General features: G+C 43.1%; 1 protein-coding gene across 5 annotated transcripts in view; it reads left to right on the forward strand.

Moving 5' to 3' along the window:
• Window positions 1-242: 242 nt before the first annotated feature.
• Window positions 243-18,536, forward strand: part of LOC140486427 (uncharacterized) — a 46,692-nt gene continuing 28,398 nt past the window's right edge. For 4 of the 5 annotated variants that reach the window (XR_011962564.1, XM_072585539.1, XM_072585541.1 and 1 more), the window contains exons 1-5: window positions 243-376; window positions 7,914-8,068; window positions 9,292-10,566; window positions 11,195-11,352; window positions 13,798-13,929. Coding sequence is in view for 4 of the 5 variants with exons in the window: in XM_072585539.1 (XP_072441640.1) it covers window positions 297-376; window positions 7,914-8,068; window positions 9,292-10,566; window positions 11,195-11,352; window positions 13,798-13,929 (1,800 nt within the window). In the remaining variant the exon portion in view is untranslated. Of the gene's footprint in view, window positions 377-4,123; window positions 4,242-7,913; window positions 8,069-9,291; window positions 10,567-11,194; window positions 11,353-13,797; window positions 13,930-18,536 lie in introns of all 5 variants that reach the window. The other variant, XM_072585542.1, reaches the window with a different exon arrangement.

Here is an 18,536-nt window from a genome sequence, read left to right on the forward strand (position 1 = left end):
AGGACGTTAGAGCAGGTAGTGTTCCTCGGCTACCACTCCTTCGTGGCAAGGAGGTGGTCAGAGCTGGTATTCCTCCCGCTGTGGTGATTGGATGGCCAGATCAGGTAGTGCTCCCCCTGGTGGCTGGGAGGAGGCTAGAGCAGGTAGTGCTCAGCTTTGTGGCTGGGAAGTGGCCAGAACAGGTCGTGCTCCCCCTGGTGGTTAGGAGGAGGCCAGAGCAGGTATTCCTCCCCCCCGGTGGTTTGGAGTAGGCTAGCGCATGCTCACTGTGCGAGGCCTCGGGCTGCAGAAGCGCCATGGCGACCAACATTGAGGAGATTTTTCGGTCTTTTGTCGTTAAGAAGATAAAGGAGATAGAGGATGAGAAACAGCGGAGGTAATGAGATGATCATGGACAAAGTAAACTCTCTGATGGAGTGGGAGTGATTGAGTTGGAAATGACAGGACGAGGTTCGCAGTAGATTTCGGGCCTGATTGTGGCAGGAGCCCGGGTTTAAACATTAGCCTCACCCCCCCCGTCCTCACCCCCCCCCCCCGTGCTCACCCCCCCCCCCGTGCTCACCCCCCCCCCCCGTGCTCACCCCCCCCCCCCCGTGCTCACCCCCCCCCCCCGTGCTCACCCCCCCCCCCGTGCTCACCCCCCCCCCCCGTGCTCACCCCCCCCCCGTGCTCACCCCCCCCCCCGTGCTCACCCCCCCCCCCCCCCGTGCTCACCCCCCCCCCGGTGCTCACCCCCCCCCGTGCTCACCCCCCCCCTCCCCACCCCCCGTCCTCACCCCCCCCCCGTCCTCACCCCCCCCCCGTGCTCACCCCCCCCCCCGTGCTCACCCCCCCCCCGTGCTCACCCCCCCCCGTGCTCACCCCCCCCCCGTGCTCACCCCCCCCCCGTCCTCACCCCCCCCCTCCCCACCCCCCGTCCTCACCCCCCCCCGTGCTCACCCCCCCCGTCCTCACCCCCCCCCGTCCTCACCCCCCCCCGTCCTCACCCCCCCCCGTCCTCACCCCCCCCCGTCCTCACCCCCCCCCGTCCTCACCCCCCCCCGTCCTCACCCCCCCCTCCCCACCCCCCGTCCTCACCCCCCCCCGTCCTCACCCCCCCCTCCCCACCCCCTGTCCTCACCCCCCCCCGTGCTCACCCCCCTCGTCCTCACCCCCCCCCGTCCTCACCCCCCCCCCCGTCCTCACCCCCCCCCCGTCCTCACCCCCCCCCGTCCTCACCCCCCCCCCGTCCTCACCCCCCCCCGTCCTCACCCCCCCCGTCCTCACCCCCCCCCCCCGTCCTCACCCCCCCTCCCCACCCCCCGTCCTCACCCCCGCCCCCCTCCCCGTCCTCACCCCCCCCCCGTCCTCACCCCCCCCCCCGTCCTCACCCCCGCCCCCCTCCCCGTACTCACCCCCCCCCCTCCCCGTCCTCACCACCCCCCCTCCCCGTCCTCACCACCCCCCCTCCCCGTCCTCACCACCCCCCCCTCCCCGTCCTCACCACCCCCCCCTCCCCGTCCTCACCACCCCCCCCTCCCCGTCCTCACCACCCCCCCCTCCCCGTCCTCACCACCCCCCCCTCCCCGTCCTCACCACCCCCCCCTCCCCGTCCTCACCACCCCCCCCTCCCCGTCCTCACCACCCCCCCCTCCCCGTCCTCACCACCCCCCCCTCCCCGTCCTCACCACCCCCCCCTCCCCGTCCTCACCACCCCCCCCTCCCCGTCCTCACCACCCCCCCCTCCCCGTCCTCACCACCCCCCCCTCCCCGTCCTCACCACCCCCCCCTCCCCGTCCTCACCACCCCCCCCTCCCCGTCCTCACCACCCCCCCTCCCCGTCCTCACCCCCCCCCCTCCCCGTCCTCACCCCCCCCCCTCCCCGTCCTCACCCCCCCCCCTCCCCGTCCTCACCACCCCCCCCTCCCCGTCCTCACCAACCCCCCTCCCCGTCCTCACCAGCCCCCCTCCCCGTCCTCACCAGCCCCCCCTCCCCGTCCTCACCACCCCCCCCTCCCCGTCCTCACCAACCCCCCTCCCCGTCCTCACCAACCCCCCTCCCCGTCCTCACCAGCCCCCCTCCCCGTCCTCACCAGCCCCCCTCCCCGTCCTCACCAGCCCCCCTCCCCGTCCTTGTTCCCCCCCCCCCCGTCCTTGTTCCCCCCCCCCCCCGTCCTTGTTCCCCCCCCCCCCCCGTCCTTGTTCCCCCCCCCCCCCCGTCCTTGTTCCCCCCCCCCCCCGTCCTTGTTCCCCCCCCCCCCCGTCCTTGTTCCCCCCCCCCCCCCCCCCCCCCCCCGTCCTTGTTCGCCCTCCCCGTCCTTGTCCCCCTAGCACCCCCCCCCCCTCCCCTCGTCCTTGTTCCCCCTGTCCTTACCACCACTCCTGGACCCCCCCCTCTCCTTGACCCCCCTTCTCGGCCTTAACCCCCCACTTGTCCTTACACCCCCACTTGTCCTTACTCCCCCATCCGTAGGCCACCATTTCCTATCCCCATTATCAGATAAAAGGATGTAAGCAGATCTCAAACCTTTCAGTTCATCTTAATTTAACTGCCCTGTACCATATGTATTGTACCTTGGATCTTCCAGCTCTTGTATGTTCAAGAAAATATTAAATCCTGTTTTAGTAGTTAAAAATGGTGAAGAATTGAGATGATTGTCTTTTGTGATGACGTTATCCGCTCGTGTTTTGTGATGTTTTGAATGTAGATGAATAAAAGAAGGTTCTCCAAATACTTATGGAGGGAGAATCCTTTTAGAAAGTTGTTTTCTGATGAAAAGTGGTTAAAGCTTTCAAATGTGAAATAAAAACTAAAAAGGTTCACTTGTTGCCATTGCAATTGCAGCAGGACACTAACAGGAAATACAGCCTGACATTGCTGTAGGTAGCTTCCTGCATCACCAAATAGGAGCAATGTAATTTGCATATTTTTTGCATATGTTTTAAATGCATTCAGCTCTTGGGATCATGAGTAATTTGCTGCCCTACTCCAAGCATTACACCAGCTGGTACTGTCCCCACGCTATTCCTCCTGCTCACTGTCATATTGTCTTACTGCTCCATGACCCAGAAGTGAGGGGGAGGCTATGAGGGATTCCAGAGTCTAGATTAGAGTGGTGCTGGAAAAGCACAGCAGGTCAAGCAGCATCCGAGGAGCAGGAAAATCGACGCAAAAGCCCTTCATCAGGAATAGACTTGAAGGGCTTTTGCCCGAAACGTCGATTTTCCTGCTCCTCAGAATTGCTGTGCTTTTCCAGCACCATTCTAATCTAGACTCTGGTTTCCAGCATCTGCAGTCCTTGTTTTTACCATGAGGGATTCCAGGACAGGTTGTGAACTCTGTGTGTGTGTGTGTGTGTGTGTGTGTGTGTGTGTGTTGTGGCAGGGGGAGTGGTGGGTGCCCATGCTGAGTAGAATATGGGTGGTGAGGGTTTCTTCAATAGCAGTGGACCACATATCTATATATGGACAGAGCTGGCACAGTAGCATGGGCTGTACTGAAATAAAAAATATTTAGATGACCACAGGTCAGCATCCGTAAAAAGAGGCACAAATATTTGCTGTTTTTGATCTCTTGTCAGCTGCTGCACAAAGTACTGGATATTCATTGTGATGTTAGTGGTTAGCATTGCTGCCTCACAGCGCCAGGTTCAATACCCACCTCGGGCGACTCTCTGTGTGGAGTTTGCACATTCTCCCTGTGTCTGCGTGGGTTTCCTCCCACAATCCAAAGGTGTGCAGGTCAGATGAATTGGGCATGGTAAAGTGCCCATAGAGTTAGGTGCATTAGTCAGGGGTAAATACAGGGTAGGGGATTGGGTCTGGGTGGCTTACTCTTTGGAGGTTCGATGTGGACTTGTTGGGCTGAAGGGCTTATTTCCATACTGTAGGGATTCTAATCTAAATTCACTTTCTAGTGTTCTTAAATCTTATCAATTCAGTTAGCTTGACTGTACACAGGGGTATCTTATGAAATTATTTTTCACACATGCTAAAGTACCTTCCCTGTTGCTTTTTTCTTCCTGTTGTAGTACAACTGAGCTGCACACTTGCTGCTCCTTGGCCTCTGCCTCACTTGATAATTACCAGGTGGTGCACCAGTAGCACTGGACTGATGATTTTTCCTCCAATTTTCCTTCCACAGCAGTGTGGCTGAGATTGGGAAGTTGGACTCACCACTAACATGTTGGCGCTCCAAGTCAATACGTGCCTTCCTCATGAGTTAGACCTAATAATGGATGAATGCAACAGTTGATTTTAAGGTATTAGTCTGCTGCTGCTTGATAAAATAATCTGAATTCCAATGCGTATCCAACTTTATTAACTTGTGCTTTCTAGTTGCCATGAGTCAGTTATGGATATTTTGGGATTCTCCGCAGTTTATGAAAAGCATGATGGCAGGAATACACATTTCCCTTAAACTATATAAGGTACTTAGCAGTACAAAAAAGGTCTTGGTTCTAGGTTTCACAATCAGCGAAAAAGAAATGGCATTCATTTTACACTATGTTTTGTGGTTGATTTTGGCACTAGTTTACAATATTTGGAGATTTTTGCAGTATGTGTATGCTACAAGGAGTGATGACTTACGTAAACCATGCAAGTATTTATCCAACAGCTTGAGGAATCCTGATTGAGGCAACGATGTATAAACCAGGAGTTACGAATTAAAATATTTAATTAAAGTTAAGATAATTTACCGAAAATAAATTGGAAGAAACTAAAAAGAAATTAGAAATTGAGAGAAAAATCAGAGAAAATAATTTTTTCAAAAAAATTATTAAATTTCGAAGAAATGAGATTCCACATATGTCATAGAATGGTTACAGCGCAGAAAGCCATTTAAGCTGCAACACACTGCTTTCTGCAGAGCATTTCAGTTAATCCCACTCTTCCATTGTTTTTCTGTGCCCTTCAATTTGTTTCTCATCAGATAATTATACAACATAACTTTGAAGTCTTTGGTTGAAACTGCTTCTACAACATTCTCAGGCATCATTCCTGCGCTTTCTGTGACAGAAAAAAGATTATTTTTGCTTCTTATGTGGCAGTTGCTCTTTTTGCTCTGAATCCTTCTTCAAAAGAGAACATTTCCTGTCCATCTAGAGAGATCACTCATAATTTTGTAAGACTTTGGATCGGTTTCTTAACTTTCAGAGCCAGAATTGTTTGCAAGTTATCACACTGTTGAAGATTCATTTAGGCCAGTGTACACCAGCTCTTTCTGTGACAAGTTGAATGGCAATTACCAAGTGGTTTCTCACTAATTTATATCTTTTAATGCTGGTGTAGCAAAAGTTGTAATTGAATAGGGCGACAACAGGATGGCATATTTTCTGAGATATTTTAATTCATCTTTCATACTGTACCGGTGCACAGAGACAGGTCTAGTGACTGGTAACTTCTGCTGTTGTTCTGGGATTGCCCAGCCAGACTCTGAGCAATCCCCACTAACCCAGAATGAAAATCGGCCCTCCCTGGCCAGTTTTTCCTTGACTGCATTGACAGAGCCAAGCAATGGAAATTTGCAGCCAGTGTTTTAATAACCCAGGCAGTGTCCTCATTGCTAGTTGAGTGAGGTGTAGATGTGTTAAATTTTAGAGCTGTGCGTATGTTTCACTAAATAAAATGTAAGGGGTGTGTGTAAAACGTTCTTGTCATATGCCTATTTGAAATGTTAGCAACAAAAAAGTCACAGTGTAATTATAAAATTATTTCAAACTTGGGTTGCCTCTCAGGAAATTTTTTAAGAAGGGATTTATTGTTGCTACAGCAGCATACAGCAAAGCAAGAATTTGTTTCACTGATGACTGAACTTGGTTGGTGTTTTCTATGTTTTAAGGTGGCACTGGAGAGTGGCGACAAGATACAAAACTTTTCACTGTATTTTGTAACATGATACCCTTTTCATGGTGAAATTGATTATGTTGAATTTTTAATCCAAATGAATCTTCAAACTCTGCCGAAAATGGATTATTCCTTTGCTATATCAATTCCACCAATGAAAACAACAGCTTGCTTTTGATATGTCATTTTAAGGTAGGAAAATCTTCCATGGCTCTTCACAGGAGTGACAAATATTGACATTGCACCAAAGCAGGAAATATCAAGATGGGCAACTAAAAATGTGCCCAAAGAGGGTACTAAACAAGGAGAGAGAGTGTGATTTGAAAAATAATTCTCAATACATTTTGCAATAGATTTGTGTGGATACTTTTTGAAAGAAACAGACAATTTTCAAGATATTGTTGAGGTATCTTCAGTATATTTTCAAACCTCTGATGTTCCAAGCTGATCCAAATACATTAATTGTTGTTGATTAGTTTGGCCCTGCTGAGTCATATCAGGTTAGGAAACAGAAATGGGATTGGAAGCTGTGCACTCCAAGATCTGTTGTTTCAAGATGGTTCATGCCCTTAAGAAGTTTATATATTTTGTATTGTAGAATCTTACAGCTCAGAGGGTGAGCATTCAGCCCATCGTGCCTGTGCCAATTCTTTGAAAACTGCCTGATTTAGACCAACAACAAGCCTTTACCCCAAATCTCTGCAAATTTGTCCTTATCTAGTTTAGTTTGCGATTATATCTGATATGGATGGTTGGACCAAGGGGTCTGTTTCTGTGCTGTATGTCTCTACCATTGTGTCAAATTGCCTTTTGCACTTTACTATGTCATTGCACCAACCACTCTTACAGATAATGTATTTCAAATATTAACAACTGTAAGATCTTAAAAAAAATCTAGAATGTACACATTATTTCTATAACTTTTATTTGTATGTTATGAAATAATGTTCAAACTGCAGTAGGCACTTAGATTCCCTACAGAGTGGAAACAGGCCCTTTGGCCCAACCAGTCCACACCGACCCTCTGAAGAGTAACCCACCCAGACCCATTTCCCTCTGACTTGTGCACCTAAGGCAATGGGCAATTTAACATGGCCAATTCTCCTGACCTGCACATCTTTGGACTGTGGGAGGAAACCGGAGCACCCGGAGGAAACCCATGCAGACACAGGGAGAAAATGCAAACTCCATACAGACAGTCGCCCAAGGCTAGAATCGAACCTGGGACCCTGGTGCTGTGAGGCAGCAGTGCTAGCCACTGTGCTGCCTGTTCTTGAATTGGAGATCTGTTCCTTGATGACTATTTGATATTCTCTAGAAACTTTCTAATCCAAACTTACAATTTTGAAGATGAGTATTATTAATAATCAGTGTAGTGTGCAATTTCATGGTTGGTGCATATGGTATTGAACCTTTGAGTGGTCGTATTCAAAATGGCGATGTGCAATCTCTATGTGCAAGATTCTTCTTAAAGGAACTCGCCAGTGTTGTTGTTGTGCCTTGTTCATTTATTTCCCTTTGTAAGTGTTCCTTTATGGCACAATAGAAAATATATTTGACCATTAGTTTTAAATTATACACTAGGTGTAAAGATATTTCGGAGGCGCTCATTAAGGTGAACTCCAAGTTACTTAGAGTAATTTTTCTCCATGAGGAAAAGCATTTGTATGTACTTAGTCTTGGAAGATAATTTTAATTTCCCATAGTATTTGTAAATAAGTTAAATACCACTGCATGGATGTCAGGTTAGGACACAATCTGGTCGAGCTCTTGTTCTTCTTACAGTTGACCATTGAAGTCAAATGCACGCAAGGTGTGTGCATGAATAATCAAAATGGCCATTTGCATATGTGCGATGTAGAGATGTGTTTGAGAAGGATGTATAGTCAATAACTCAGTCTATAATACTTCGGTCAACTTCTGAATTTTACAAAATGCTATTTAAGTACATTGGGATAGATAGTTGAAAGGGTGCTTGAGTTTGCAATCATGACTTTAGTTCCAGCAGTGAATTTGACCAACTGAGAAAGTATTTGGAGTTTCAAGTGAAGTTTTACCAATTGTGCAGTTTTTTTTTAATTTTCTAGTGGAAAAGTCACCAACAGGGCAAATGGTGAAATTAAACCAGTTGTGGAGGCAAAGGTTCCTGAAGATGTGGCTGATACCACTGTGGAAGTCCAGATGGAACCCATCATGGATAACACCCTACATACATTACATGGTTTTCAAAATGAAAATCCTGGTGAGTACAGATTCTCTTTCTCTTCCTTCTTAACATTATTCTTTGACCTACTGAGATATAATGCCAGAATAAATAAACTATCTTTTTGGAGGGAATATTTGTTTATAAACTTTTCAATGTGGAGCTTTATCTATGTATTATTATTTCTGCACGTAAAAGTAAACTTTTATGGTACACTTTTTAAAATAGTTTCAAATTGCAGTTTTTAAAGTTAAAATCATTGCTTGGACATAAACTAATGAATGTGCTATTACCATATCACAATTACATCTTTTGTCTTTTATTTGTAAGTATATTTGTATTGACGGAAAACACATTTGTCGCAGCTTGTCCTGCACTCATCAGGGTGATTTGTAAGGATACTAACTTAAGAGGAAAACCAAAATTAACACTGTTATGAGAGTAGGGTGCTGAATAGTTGGCAAGTGTTGCAGTGGAAATGCAGCAGTTAGTGATAACTGACACTTCACTGTAAGACTTTGTTTAAATTTTAAACCAAGCAGGATCTTGCTTGTTGTGAAAAGCTGAGTAACACATGAAGTTAGTCGTTTAGCTGTTTCAAGCAGCTACTATGCAGAAGCGATGCATGCTGTGTTTTTTATTAATGAATGCTGCTGAAATAACAAAAAGACGCTCAACCCATCTCATGAATGAATAATGTGGCACATGAATTTCATTGCTGGTGTGATGCTGTGTATGTTTTTAGATTTGATTACTTACAGTGTGGAAACAGGCCCTTTAGCCCAACAAGTCCACACCGACCCGCTGAAGCGTAACCCACCCAGACCCATTCCCCTACATTTACCCCTTCATCTAACACTGCAGACAATTTAGCATGGCCAATTTGCCTAACCTTGTAGGTCATATATCTCTACCAAATCTTCTCTCAGCATTCCTTGCCTAAGGAGAATCCTGACTTCTCTAATTTTTTCATTTAACTCTCAAGTCCCTCATTTCTGGAGCCATTCTTAAAGGTCTTTTCTCTAGAGCCTTTGTATCCTTTTGTAGTGCGATGCCTAGGATTAAAGACATACTCCATTTAAGTGAAACCGGTGTTTTATAAAATTTCATCGTAGTGTCATTGCTTTTATGCAGTATGGTATACTTTTGATTGATTTTTTTACATGATATGCATCAACTTTTAATAGAGAGCCAATAGAACTTCTTGTGGTTTGATGTTTACGTTATTGGTTACCTCAAGATTTTCTTTTCTTTCTACACAGAAACTGTAGACAGTGCAAAAACGGAAGAAATTAAAACCCCGGCTGTTGATAACAAAGAAGATAGTTCACCTCCATTGAGACACAAAACCAAAAAACATAAACATAAACATCATCATAAACACAAAAGTAAAAAGAAGAAGAAAAAGAGGAAGAAAAAGAAAGGAAAGAGAGACCACTCAAGGACTCGCTCAGGATCTTGTCTGAATCTGAAGCCACAGCCTGAGTCACGGTTGCAATCACAATCCCAGTCAAAGTCACCTTTAAACAATGAATGTAGCACTATAAAGAGTAAAAATATCTCTCTTTTGACAAAAGCAAGCAGAACTGGGTCAAATAAAAATACAGTTGATGAAGTAACTGATATAAGTACTGTAGTACCTGTGGGAGTTGAAAAGGAATGCTCTGTGGCTGAAAAGCCATTGGTACAGGATCATTGTAAAAAAAGTCTACATGTAAAAAAGAACAGCGTTGCTGACATAAATTTTGGCAAGGAAACAGCTACAGTTGGAAATGTTTCTGGATTATTGGCTGCAGCATCAGCTGTTGAGCAGGACCATGAATCCAAATTGGGTTTTAGTAGTGGTTCAGACAATGTACAATCAAAATCTACTCAGACTGTTGAAGAAAAAGTTAAAACTGACAGAGTTGAGGCAAGGAGAACGAAAAGAAGTCGGTCAAGATCTCATTCAAAGTCAGTGAAACATCGCAAGTCACAATTACATTCTCACACCCATCATTCTGTAAAAACATCATCGAGCAGTAAGCATATATCCCAAAGTTCATGTTCCAGGAAACAATCTTCACCGGTTAAACGTCGATCAAGGTCAACCTCCAAAGAACAGAAGAAGCACACAGAATCATCTCCAAAGTCTAAAAGGAAACAGTGTGATTCTCGCTCAAGAGCAAGGAATGAACAACAGTCAAAATCAAAATCTCGTTCTCCTTCAAGGTTACGCCGTAAATCAAGGTCACACTCTGCAACAAGGCCCAAACAGAAGTCAAAATCACGGCATTGTTCTAGATCATGCTCACGGTCAAAACACAGGAGTAGGACTCACTCAGGATCTCCTGTGAGATCAAGATCCAGAGTTAAACGGTCACACTCTCCACGACCTAGATCAAGATCCAATGACAGACGATGTCATTTATCAGGTTCAAGACCATACCGTAGTCGGCTTGTGAGGACACGGAGGTCACCTGATTGGCGGAGGAGATCCAGATCTCCCTTAAGGAGAAAAAGCCCCAGCAGAACACCTGAACGCCTCACAGACCTAGGTAAGATGCAGTTGTTTTAATTAGTTTCCTGAGTGCTGTTATTTCTAATCCAGAAACAGCTGGCATTCATTTTGTCAAGATGAGGGTAGAAGATCTAGAATTTACTCAGCAATATGATTATGATTAAAAATAATCAGTTTGCACTACCTAACAGTATACCTCAAATTCAGCAACTGTACTCTACCGCGTCTGTGTGAATATTTTTCATTTTCGTGTCTGCTATTTTACAATGGTTCAGTTTGATTACAGTGTATAAGAAACCATTTGAATTACACTAATGTTGCCCAAATTTGCTTCAGATAAGACCTGTATGCCTAGTAAAGAGGAGGGATTTCCTCCCCCTCAGCATCTGCTGGATTCAGTCCCAGGGCTAGCAACCTTAAGAGACGATGAGCTGGTCGTGGACTGTTTGCCTTGATTTCTGAAATTGGACCCCCTTTGCACTTTGTGCAGTTGTGAAGCTTTCTTTAATTAATTACATTTATTTTCAACAGAATTGTAATTTCTCTGTGAATAGTGCTATCATGTTGTAAAAGACTGTTTTCAAAGGAAAGAGAGCTAATATGTCAGTTATTTTGCTCTAGAACTGACTAATGAAAAATATACTGAGGATTTATGTTTCTTTCAGATAAAGCACAGTTGCTAGAGATAGCAAAAGCCAATGCTGCAGCCATGTGTGCCAAAGCTGGAATGCCTTTGCCAGCAAACCTGAAACCTGTTGTACCCCTTGTTAAAAATGTGATCGCCAAAAAAATAGGTTGTACGTCAATACAAGAACTCACAGAGGTAAATGGTTTTACATTGTACTTTCTGGCCTTCTGATTTCTCTGCAGTTTCCTTGATTTCTACTGATCAGTGATATCACTGGTGTCATAGTGGTTAACATTGCTGCCTCTCAGTGCCAGGGACTCGGGTTCCATTGCACCCTTGAGAGACTCTTTGGGTGGCGTTTGTACATTCTCCCCACAGGTTTCCGCCGTGTGCTCTGGTTTCCTCCCACAGTCCAAAATGTGGATTGATCATACTAAATTGACCCGTAGTGATCAGGATGTGCAGGCCAGATGGGTTAGCCATAATAAATGTGGGCTTACAGGGATAGGGTGGGGTTCTGTGTCTGGGTGGAATGCTATTTGGAGGGTCAGGGCAGGCTTGGTTGGCTGAATAGTTTCAGCCTGCACTTTAGGGATGCTGTGATCAATGGCGTAAAGTTTGGAAGGTATGTGACCTATTGCCATATCTTTGCCAAAATTTTTCTGAGCTTGTTAGTTGAAAGTACTTTTAATTTTGATGTTTGCTTTTCTTTCCACATAGTTGTTTGAAATTGGGAGCTGAATGCTCACTGTCTAGGTGCAAATGTGAAGTATGACTGGAGGGTAACTAATATCCATACTACAGTTGCAGTTGGGATTTAATTGGTAGTGATGGAAGGGGGAAGGGGTTAGTGAGGTGGGTTTTAAAATAGCAAAGGAAGTTTAACAAACAGTATGACTGATAGCAAGCCTTGAACGCAGTGATCTTTCAAGGTACTTGAGAACTAGCAACTGCAAATGACATAAGAGTGAAAACTCTGGAACTGAGAGAATATTTCACAATTCTGTATGCAACTGTTGTGTAAACTGTACACTTAGGTAGATCTGGATTTACAGTCAGCAATGAAACAATGATTGTCACAGCTGACCTCAAAGTAAGCTGTCTTTAAAGGTACAGTATCTCTATGGCATGGATTGCCCCTTTCTCCATTCAAATGAAAGCAAAATACTGTGGATGCTGGAAATCTGAAACATACAAAGAAGCTGGAGAAACTCAGCAAGTCTGGCAGCATCTTTGGAGAAATGGTGAAGCAGAATTCTGTTGGACTCTAAATTGTACCCTTTCTTCCAAATCCATTTCAATCTGGCTTAAAGTCAGGAGTGATATTGATCAAGGCAAGCAGACAATAACACTGAAGTATTTTTACACACAATAAACTGGAAAGTGAAGATGACTGAATCCCTTAATATTTAAATTTTATAAACATTAAAATAAATAAGGACATACAGATGAATTTGGAGTGGAAGCTAAAATTTTATAAACAAATTTCTTAAAATATTTTCAAAATAAGTAGTATGTTTTATAAAATGCATTAAAACGAGACATTAAACAAAAATACACTTCAGGTTCATTGGGGTTGTTTGGAATGAATTATGAACTTAGTATTAAAAACCCAGTTACAAGCCATTCAACAAGGTTCAACTATCTTGAAGGCTTTCACAGCAAGACTAATACTGAAAAGGCAAAGTTTTTTTTAAATTCAGAGATTTCTACTTGATTGCAGTTTGGAGAGACCTGCAATCAACCTCTGGAGGTGTTTAGAATCAGTGTCAGCAACTTCTGGATTTTTTTGATTAACCACACATGTGCCAATACCAGAAATTACTGTCATTTTCAGAAGAAAAATGATGACACATACTCTGTTTTCCCTGTCATTATAGCACAACTATCAGGCCACAAATTACATGAATCTGTAACTTCTAGGATTCTAAACAGTCATTAATATTTGGATCCAATTGATCCCACTGATGAAACTTGTCAGTTATTCATGGGATCAACTCAGCCGGGCTTTATTTTTGTTTCTTTTCAATGTTTTCCTTACACAGCTACTAACTCACATTGGAATGATAACACGTGTAATTTGTCGCAAGTTTCATTAGAGATTTATCAGCAGTGGGAGAGTTGGCTATTCCCCTAATCCTAATAACATAATCCCTATCCTGTACATTCTTGTTTTCTTTCTCCATTTCCATTGTCCTTCCCTCACCTACCCATCTACTTCTAAAATTTCCTCATTGCTTTTCTGTACTTCCCACTACTTTCATCTTGCCATCCACTCTACCTCTCCACCATTCATCTTAGCCTACCGCTCTCCTCCCCCATTCCTTTCCCTGACCCCCTTCCTTCACCTCTACCCTGTCACCCACCCTAATCCTCCTCCTTCCTGCCCTCGTGCTCCTTCCCCACATCTTTCTCCCTTGCCGCTTTATACTCTGTTCCCCCTGCCATTTTTTCCCCACCAAGCTCATTTCCCTCTCTATGCATCCTGCATTGCCATCCTTGTTCTCCTCCCACTCTCGCTTGTTTAATTCTCACACGTTAGGGCATTTCGGTGCCAACGTAGGAGCTGTCCTTGTGTTGGAGATAATTAAGTTGTATATATTCATCTTTTTGTGCATTCTCTGGATATTTCTTCCTTAGAAATGCAAGAAAATTGTTGAAAGCAATGATAATGAATTGGGTAACGAACTTCATGTTTCTGAAGAGGATGAATCATTCATTAATCAACCAATTAAAGTTAATGAACTGAAATCCATTTCTTTCAGCTTAAACGTAAGTAATGTATTTTGTAAACCATTTAGATGTGGTATTTCTCCATTATCAATCACTGAACATATCAAAAGTACCCTTATTGTTCTAATGGTTAAGAACAATGGCAGGTATAGCACAAAGCCATGCACACTAAAAGTCCCTTCTTCAACATTAAGTCACATCACAATTGGCTCATCTCAGGCACTTTGACATTTCAGCATCCCCCATGGCAAATAGTAGAAAAAAAATCGGTCAGAATCTTAATCATGGTCTGCTGTTTCCATGTGTCCATGTGGATGTTGGGTCAGAATAGGATTGAGCTTGGCTTGGTGCTCTGCACAGTTAAGTGACTGCTGATGTTCAATGGAATCAAATATGAAGATTGAACAGTTATTTATGGTATCTTAGGACCGAGGGTGTCCAGAGAATTATACTACAGAATAAAGTTAGCTTCAACAGGCAGAGAACAATTTTTGAAAGAGGCATTTAGAAAATGCTGTATCAAGGCTAGCAAGCAGTGATACTACTTAAGAGTAAAACTTCCAATTTTGCACTCCCAGCCTGAAGTTTCCTCTAAAGGTAGTGTTTTATTTTGGAAAATTACTTGCATAGTGCCTGAAAAGTCTCCTTTTGGAACTCTGTTGGAGAATTAACCCTGAAGTGTCCACATTGAAAGTAACATCTGTGCGTTGTTTCAGTCAAGTCATGCAAGTATTTTTAAAAACTAGAACATTTCAAACCCATTAACATAGCCAATGAATGACATCAAAAATGCTGTTGATGTTGAACATTTAGTTTCATTTATTTAATAGATCATCTTCCACAAATATGCTGCAGAAATATATAAATCAACTATAAATAGAACTTAGGTCTGTTTCTAAAGGCCACCAATTTCCTGTTTTCACGTTTCTAACTTCTTTTGTTAGCTTTACATTACAAAATCCTGTGTCTGTGTTTAAATTTAGTTTTGACAATTTAAGTTTGTCACCCTGTACGATCACAATTGGCTCTGCAGCAACATCATTTACTGTCTGTCAGCTTAGCCACCCTGTTGTTTTTCCATAAGGTTTCAAATGCTGTTAGGTAATTAATTGTTTAGGTTTTATGAATAAAATATCTTAAACTTTGAAATATTGTAATACAACATTAAAACAATTTTTGTGGTATGAGATTTCAGTGTTTTCTCTTTGCCCCTTCCCTGCTATACCCCACTGCTGTCTTTGATGAGCAGTCAGGGTTCGGGCCCCAGTCTGAATCTCCCAAAAAAAATTCTCATTTAAATGCCCTTTTCACAAGTTGAGAGCCTCTCTACTATAGGTTTATTGTAAATTGTCCTTAGCAGCCACTAGCTTTTTCATTCTTTATTTTGCCCCCATTCACATCAGTCAGTCCTGCTGAACAGGTGCTTTTACTTCCCAATGAAAGCTGCTTGGATTTTATATGTTGGGTATCTATTTACATTAATGACCCTGTAATGTTTTACATTTGCTTTTATGATTTATTGACTAATGGGATACTTTGCAAAGTAACTGAAATGAGTATTGAGATTCCTTGGGGTTATAAAAGCTGATATTGGAAGGATATGTTAAGGAGCCCTGTAGAAGAGGATTTCCAGCTTAATAGCTGTTCTCAGCTGGAAGGTGTGCGATATATAATTGCAGAGTCCTTGGAACAGAGAAGGATTAAAAATAACTCTCAGGTCTCTTTCTTGATCACTGTCCTCACACAGTGACCTAGAAAGTTGGCCATGTTTGAATATTGTTTAGAACAGATCATATTCTTGGAAATAACTGATGTTATTCCTTGTCCTAGTTACACATGTAGAACTGTCACGTACATTTGGCATATTAGAACTAAAAGTACCTTTGGAACCCATATCTCGCTGAGAGTGGTATTTTCAAGCGAGATGGGAAGAATATTATATGTGTGTATGTGTGTGTCTCTCATGGGGGCGGGGGTGTTAATAAAGGCATGTAATCTTGATTCAAAATTGTTTCTTAATATGTTTTTCTGCCATCCCCCCAGAATCCAGTATTTAAACCATTATCCAGCTACCCACAATAGAAACCTTTTGCAGGTGCTATGTCTACAGCATTGAAGATTGTGGTCCAAGCTTGGTTCCAGTGAGCACATTGATATTCATTTGGTGATGGGTTGTGTAGTTTCAGAGAAGTCTACCAGAAGCACCAGATGCTCGTTATTCTTTCTTTTTCTGAAAGTACAATGTTTTGATGAAGCAGTGGATCGACTACTTCAGGCGTGTTTTCCTCCAAGTTTGAAAATACATCCAAAACTGAGCCCTTCTTCAGATGTCTATTCGTCTGTTCCCATTTAGGCTGGCAAGAGTAAAATAGCTTTTTCCAAACAACACAGCAGTTGGAAGTTGTCCCAGCTCCCAAGAAGGATAGGTGCATGTACCTCACTTTTGTTACAAACTGTGCTGTCCATTAACATTGATGCAGATTTTGGGCACTGCAATCAGCTAACATCAGAAGAGGCAATCTCATTACCCTGAAAAAGACTTGCGTATTACTTCAGCCAAGAACAGCACATGATCTGTTCTGTAGATTCCCAGTATGTTTGTGCTTTTTGTCTTGCTACTGGATGAAAAAAAAATTAATTTTACGATATTCATCAACGTGTAATACATTTTAGCTATTGTTTGACACCGCTAGTTTTTAATTTTGTGTGTCTTTCATTCCAGAACTTGTCATTTGAGCTGTCATCTCTGTAATAAAATTATTATAATAATATTCTGTGATTATAGTTTTAATTTTTTTTATTCCCCTTGCTCCCACCTCTCTGAAGATGCTATTCCAGGGTGATGTACCATTCAATAAACCAGTAACAAAATAGTTACATCAAACTTTGAGGCTAGAGAAGCTCTAAAGTTCAGAAAGGTCTACCACTTTATCTCACATGTGATGAGCAACTTTCTGGCTTCCTCATGAAAGTTCTAGCTGCTTTAAAATTGCTGTTGTACTTTACATGTGCATCTTGCTAGTGAATTACAGCTACTATTTGAAACATTTGGAACTTTCATATTAAAGATTTCCTTCAGCACATAATGTCCCAGAAGTGCAATCGAGAAATGGGCACCAACATGATAAAAGTATCGAGGGGTGGCTAAAAGTTTGGTCAGAGTTGCATTTCGAGGATGATCTGAATGAATAAAACCAAGCCAAAAAGCAAAGCATAGGTATTGCTTGGGAAAGAAAGTCCAGACAGTTGGTCTTAGATAGCTGAAGATATGATTGCCAATGGAAGGCTGAAAGTGGGAGAGGGATGGTTGTGAGAGAAAGGAAAGCTGTCAAGATGCAAAAGTCAAATAAGGAAAGTGTTCAGGGATGATTGTGGGAGGAGGTTACAGAAGAAGAATGAATCAGTGCTGTAAAGAATCGAGACTATGTTGTTAGAAAGCATCACAACTGAGACATATGTTGCCCACAGTGTCTATTACATGCTGATTTTCCAGTATCTTGAGTGATTTTTTTTCTTTTCTAACTTAGGGATGCTAATGTTAATTTTACTCCAGTTACAGTTTCAAGCATGTGCAGTAATCAAACCAAGTAATGATAAGAACTCTGGTCTACAGTATATGACCCACTACCATATTGTATGGTGTTTACCCAAAGAGTCATCTGGAATAACTGATCATTATTATTTCCTTTTATTTTTACCCAAGTTAAATCCCATTAATATGTCATTGTTTTTTTAACCTTATCACTTTTGCTGCTTTCATAATTTTTTGCTGTCACTGAAAATTAACTGGAACATGTTGTTTTGTAGATAGTTACTTCTCATGTCCTCACTCCACCCCAAAAGATGGTGGCCCACAGTGGTGCAGTTCCTACTGCTAGCTAATGTGAAAACCTTCAGGTGTTTAAATGCTGGTGCCATCGATTATGAAAAGCTCCCATAGAAGATTTCAATTCCTCACTTCTTAAGTCTATGCATGCAGATGTCTTCATGTCAGTCAAGAATAGGAGCTTTTTTTTCACTGTTTTATTTCCCTTGCACAGGAAGGATGATACTAATTGTTTGCTGTGCTCAAAGCACTGGGAATGGGATTAATGACTACCGCTACCCAAGTGCTGGCACAGACACTATGATCCAAATGGCCACCCCTTGTGCTGTGTATTTCTTTGATTCTAGTCTATGATAATTTTGGACCTTTGTGGTATGTATGGCTTAAAATCACATGATGTACATTTATAACCTCACCAACCAGAGTACATGATGTTTTTAAACAACTTTTTTTTCTCACCTTCTTTACCTGCTATTTTCATTTTTCTGTGGTTCAGTGGAATGACAGAATTTTCAATTTAATTTAATTTTTCTTCAAGTGAACTTCTTTTAATACTGCTGTGTGTCCATTATTCCTTTTGAAGAGTTGCTGTGCTATCATGCTTTCATTGTGTACTATAAATGATTGAACTCATTTGAAGAATGGTTTTTAGCACTGTAGAAATGTCTACAGAACACCCATCCTCGTGGTATTAATTATTCCAAGATTTTTAAAAATTGTGGTTTCTCCTCTCCCTGAAATGAGGCACCTATTTGGAAGTGACTACCCATCCTGTATTCCAGCCACATCAGACTATTTGCCTTGGGGATGAGGCACTTGC

This window comes from Chiloscyllium punctatum, chromosome 15 (genome assembly GCF_047496795.1).
Source record: "Chiloscyllium punctatum isolate Juve2018m chromosome 15, sChiPun1.3, whole genome shotgun sequence".
Classification (NCBI taxonomy): domain Eukaryota; kingdom Metazoa; phylum Chordata; class Chondrichthyes; order Orectolobiformes; family Hemiscylliidae; genus Chiloscyllium; species Chiloscyllium punctatum.